The sequence below is a fragment of the Sinocyclocheilus rhinocerous genome, unplaced genomic scaffold (genome assembly GCF_001515625.1).
Source record: "Sinocyclocheilus rhinocerous isolate Xijiao unplaced genomic scaffold, SAMN03320098_v1.1 scaffold133, whole genome shotgun sequence".
Lineage (NCBI taxonomy): Eukaryota > Metazoa > Chordata > Actinopteri > Cypriniformes > Cyprinidae > Sinocyclocheilus > Sinocyclocheilus rhinocerous.
The window spans coordinates 278,543-284,469 of record NW_015628317.1 but is presented as its reverse complement, the minus strand read 5'-3'; the positions used below and the strand labels follow the sequence as shown (position 1 = coordinate 284,469).

General features: G+C 38.2%; 1 protein-coding gene across 1 annotated transcript in view; it reads left to right on the top strand.

The window, feature by feature from the left end:
- Positions 1–5,927, top strand: part of LOC107737361 (melanocyte protein PMEL-like) — a 16,208-nt gene that overhangs the window by 3,640 nt on the left and 6,641 nt on the right. Inside the window, exons 3-8 of the mRNA XM_016548844.1 lie at positions 1,169–1,315; positions 1,440–1,580; positions 3,409–3,570; positions 3,805–4,125; positions 4,251–4,742; positions 4,851–5,027. Coding sequence (XP_016404330.1) covers positions 1,169–1,315; positions 1,440–1,580; positions 3,409–3,570; positions 3,805–4,125; positions 4,251–4,742; positions 4,851–5,027 — 1,440 coding nt within the window. The remainder of the gene's footprint in view (positions 1–1,168; positions 1,316–1,439; positions 1,581–3,408; positions 3,571–3,804; positions 4,126–4,250; positions 4,743–4,850; positions 5,028–5,927) is intronic.

Here is a 5,927-nt window from a genome sequence, read left to right as displayed (position 1 = left end):
ACCGTCATGCTGTGGTGTTAAATATAGCCACATGGGCTCAGGAGTCCTTCAGAAAACTGCTGTCACTTAACACAGTCAGCTGCTGCATCAAAAAATGCAACTTGAAACACTATTACTCTAGAAGAAAGCTATACATCAATTCTATGCAGTGATGCCGCCGGGTTCTCTGGGACAGAGCTCATCTCAGATGGTCAAAATGACAGTGGAAAGGTGTGCTTTACTCAGATGAGTCCACGTTTCAACTTGTTTCTGGGAAAAAATTTGAGTTCTTAGTCCCAAAGTCCAAAGGGAGCATCCAGACTTTCATCAGTGACAGATGCAAAAGCAAACATGTGACTTGCATATGTGTGAAGGTACCATTGACATGGAGGCATATATTGGAGTTGTACAGAGAAATATACTGCCGTCAAGTTGATGTCTTTCATGGGAAGTCATGGTTATTATATTAAGACAATGCCAGCTCTCATTCTGCATGTGCTACAACAGTGTGGTTTCGTAGACTCAGAGTGAATGTGCTAGACTGGCCTGCCTGCAGTCCAGATCTGACTCCTATTGAAAATGTATGACCAGTCATGAAAAGGAGAATCAGACAATGACAATCACAGACTGCTGAGCACCTGAAGCCTTGTTTCAAGAGAGACTGGACAAAAAATTTTGCTTGCAAAACTTTAACAATTAGTATCCTTAATCCTTAATTATCCTTAATTAATACAATGAAACATTGTAATTAAAAGGAAAGTTGATGCGACAGTGTTAAACTTGCCTCTGTCCCAACTTTTTTAGAGTGTGTTGCAGCCATCAAAATCAAAATTTGTTCATATTTACAAAATACATTTACGTTTTTCAGTGAAAACTTTGGAAATGTTTTCTTTGTACTTTTGTCAATTAAATAAAAGTTAAACAGAATGAACAAATCACAGATTCTTGATTTTATTGTATTTTTACAAAATGTCCTAACTTCCCTGGAATTGTTTTCAAACTCCTATGGAAAATAATGAACAAGAATTCCTTCTTACAAACAGAAACTTTTTGGTTTGCATATGAATAAATTAGGATATGCTACAAGTCAAAATTATTTATTGAGCTTACTTTAATTTTTTTGGAAGAAGATAAGCTACACCTGCTACCTTTCTTTTAAACTATGTCTGGAAATGCTTTTTTGCCATAGGTGGAGAGGTGACATTTGAAGTCAGAAGTGATTCTCCTACACTGACAGGAGCCAAAGCTACTTTCAACATTGATGTTGGCTTCCCTCAGAACCAGACAGTACTTCCTGATGGACAGGTGGTGTGGGCAAGAAACTGTACAATTAATGGTTAGTTATACAAACTTCCATAATACAATACATTTACATTATACATATAAAAATTATAATGCATATATATATATATATATACACACACACACACACACACACACACACATAATTTGTCTTTTAGGAACATCCTATACTATGGGCCAGACTGTATACCCCGAGCCCAACATCCCTCAAGAATGGACAGGTGTCTTTCCTGACAGGACACCCTTCACTAAGGTCTCTAACAAAAAGCCCCGCTTCATCTATGTATGGAAAACATGGGGTAAGAGCACGTTTAAACCTGTATTTTTATTCTAGAGTAAAATATATGAACTTACACATTTAGTGGAGAGATGGATTTGCATATGCAAGTAGGACACACACTTGGATCAACAACCTAAGTGGAAGTGAAGCAGTCAGTTAAGTTAACATTATTTAGTAAAGTGATTTCCACTTTGATTAAAAAAAATATAACAAACATGATTAATGTAATCATTTTAAAGAAAAAAGGATGTTTTGTTATAGCTTTTAGAGCAAGGCCGCCGCCATCTTGCAGTACCACCGCGTGTGACGTCACGGGGTTGGTTCCCTCCGATGGCCAGTGAATAGAAGCATTTCTTTACATTTTGAACACACGAATGTTATTTTAACACACACATAATTTGGTTTTCACCATAATTTGGATGAATATTCAACATCTAACTGTCTATATGCTAAGTTTTGATCGTGGTATCCCAAACATTGTTTTCATAATGCCAGGCGCAAGGTGATGTAACCAGACGATGCTTCATAATTCATGTCGCATTTTATTGTTATGTCAGACCGTTAAGACATATGCATTACATTGACTGGTTCACCAGTTGTATGTATCATATTTTATGTTCACCTGCGAATACAATTAGCTTTCCTGCTGTTAACAGGACGTATTGTTTAACTAATCACCTAACATTATCTGAACAATCGGACCAGTGCTGCTTCCTCAATAAAGTGTATCATTCTCACGTGTTTTAAGCCTTGTCAGTTTAAATATTAAAGAGTTTAAGCCATTCAAGCGTGAGACAGCACGGAATAGATTTCAGTGCGGTATTTACACGCTGTGATAGACCTTTTCTGAAAGAGACTTAAATGCGGACGGGTACTCAGGCGTTGTGATAGTTCTAGTGATGGAAATTTTGATTCTTTCAAGAGATTCGTTCATTTTCAGTTCGTTCACCAAAATGATTCGTTCAGATTCGTTCACTGATTCGTTCAGTGACCATTTCTTCATATTACATAAATACGCCAGCAGGTGTCCGTCACATCTCATACTCGAAGGCTATTGGCTCGAGGTTTAGTCATTCTTTGACAGGATGAAACAGTCCACAGAGCTACCCGGTTCACTGATCTGCGCATGCGCTGCCAATAGCGCCGCGCTGCTGTGGAGGGAGGAATTTCAGTGAACGAGAAATATGAGTCAATGGATTACGAGAAGTGAGTAGGCTACCAAATTGAGCTTTCTGTCGCGCCTTCATCAGCAAATGCACACAAAGCATGTCGGAATGACAGTCTTGAGGAGTATCCACGTAAACGAGTATTGTTTCCGATCCGCACTTTACCGGCGCGGTTTCTTCAACCCCTAATACTGCTCGGTATAGGCTCAAATGCATAGGCAATTGCACTTATTATGGACTTAACAGTGCTTTCAATGTAATCTTCCTCCATTTCAAAACAAGCGTGTGTTCAAAATGTAAAGAAATGCTTCTATCTATTCACTGGCCATCGGAGCGAACCAACCCAGTGACGTCACACGCGGTGGTACTGCAAGATGGCGGCGCCCTTGCTCTAAAAGCTATAACAAAACAACCTTTTTTCTTTAAAATGGTTACATTAATCATGTTTGTTATATATTTTTTAATCAAAGTGGAAATCACTTTACTAAATAATGTAAACTTGACTGACTGCTTCATTTCCACTTTAAGGTTAGACTTGTGGAGGCTTGTACAACATTCTCATGAACCATTTGTTTTAAAATAATTTCTCCCTGATTTTAGAGGTAGCTTGGTGTTAGGCACAGCGTTGGGGCTATTAGTGACTGATTTTTAGTTACTCTTTTCATTGTTTCTCTCTTTCAGGAAAATATTGGCAGGTGGCTGATGGTCCCTCCTCTCTACTGACCATTGAAACAGACAATATGCCTCTTGGTTCTTACACAATGGATATAGTAATTTATCACTGCCGTGGCAAAGACAAGTTTGTTCCCCTTGGTTATGCATCTACCCAGTTCTCCATCACTGGTGAGTAGTTTGATAATTGCACATTTATCTAGAAATCCTCTATCATCTCTATCCTTTAGAAAAAAAATTAAGCCTAGTTTGTTTACCTTACACTGTAGTAAGAATTCATGCCATTAAACCACTGCCTTGAACTGAACGGGAAAGTAATCAATGTAACTGGAGAGTAAACCAATGCTGTCATTTACTGAACATATTTCCAAAAGACCCTAACGACCCTTTCCTCTTCTTCTCTAGACCAGATTCCTTTTACAGTGACATTATCTCAGGTTGGTGACATCAATCAGGGTGACCAAAGCTTTATCCAGAACAGAGCTGTGTCCTTTGGCATTAATTTGCATGACCCTAGCCATTATCTCAGTGGGTCAGACATCACCTTCAACTGGGATTTTGGTGACAATAGTGGAACTCTCATTTCCCGGGAAACTACTGTTACCCACACATACCTTACAACTGGTTCCTTCAGGCCACAGGTGGTTTTGATGGCAGCAATCTCAACTGGTTGTCAGCTCAGTCCAACTCCAGCAGCCACTGTTGTACCTCCTGTTCCTGTCACAGGTGGAATTTCATACTATATTCAAATCTCATATTTCATGGCATTTGAAAGACAATTCTCAGTCCAGAAAGTGTTTTGAAGAGATTTCAAAAAGGTTTAAAAGTTGGTGCCTTTTCCTTTTTGCCAGATGAAACTACAGCAGTGGAAAACATTGTGCTGACTGTTTCTCCTCAGTCGGTTGATGTTGCGCCCACGGCAGAGGAAGGAGTTGCAGCTGATGTCACTATCGTTGCCAATGACTTGGCAGTGTCAGCAATTGACACAGAAGCAGAATTAGATGATACTGACCAGGAGGTGCCCACTGTTGCTGGAGACACAGCTGTGGCTGAAGCTGACAATACTGCTGCAGTTATGTTAGCCACACCTACGGCTGTTGAGGCTGAACCTGCGACAGAAGTTCCTGTGGCTGACATGGCCCCAGAAGGAGACGAGATTATAATCAATTTGGCAGCCACAGTACTCCCAAAACCCGTAGCACCAACTGGTGATGCAGTAATCATTATCACCTCTGAGGCAGTGGTCACAGATATTGTAGCATCTGTTTTACCTGCAATAGAAGACATAGAAGCAGTTAATGAGACTGTTGCTGGGGTCAACGAGGCAGCCAAAACCATCACTGGTATAAAAAAAAAAAACTTTATTAATTAGATAGTCATTACTTTATAAAATCCATAACAATTAATTCTGTCATATATTTAATGTATTTCCATTGGTGCTTTAATTGCAGGCTTAACTAGCATATCTGAGGCAACAGTGAGTGAATTAGAAGCTGAACTGGTGGCAGGAACTGAAGCAACCCAGGCCGCTCTAGTCATTGCAAAGCGGCAAGCACCAGAAATGCCAGCAGAAACAAACTGTATGATTTATCGTTATGGCTCCTTCTCTACAACTCTTACAGTAGTCCGTGAGTATTTTTATTTATTTATTTACTATTATTAATTTAATTTAATTTAATTTTTAAACAATAATACTAGACCTGAATATTAATCATCGGGGCAAAAAAGAAAGAAGAGATTTATACAAAAGTACACATTAAAAATGTTCAAAATTACATTATACACAAAATACATGAAAAAAAAAAAATCAACAGTCCATGGCAGTCCATAGAACCATATGGTAAAAGTTGTGAAATTTGGCACACAGATAGAAAACAGTCTGAACATTAACCACACCAAATTTGAAGTCTCTAACTCAAACCCGCTGGCGCCACCACTTGTCCAAATTTGCATTCACGTTTGTGCTAATAACTTTTGAGCTGTAAGGGCTAGAAACAAAATACTTTTTTTCTTCTGATTCCTTGATGATTCAAGATGATTCAAATGCAAGTTAAAAAAAATTCGGGTCCCACTTTATATTAACTACAATGTACTTACATTTCAATTAATTTGATACAATGCACTTATTGTGTACATACATGTTTTCACATTGTACTTATATATTTAAAATATCTGCATGCAATTACATCTATAATTAATTTCTGTTATTACATTTATAATTACACTTTTGACCCACCCCTTACACCTAACCCACCTTTAAACCTACCCATACCACCAAACCTGTCCCCAACTTTACCCGTATCCCACCTCAATAGCAACAAAAGTGCTTTGCAATACATTATGAACACAATAAGTAGGGGACGTGGGGTAAGTTGTAACACACGTGGTTTAAATATTTCCACACATGCTAGCATAACCAAATTTACAGCATTTACTAGTTACCATATCAACATTATATATAGAAAAAAAAGTGCACCAAAATTCAAAAGTTTTTTGAAGATATCGCTGAACATTTATTTTACCATAGT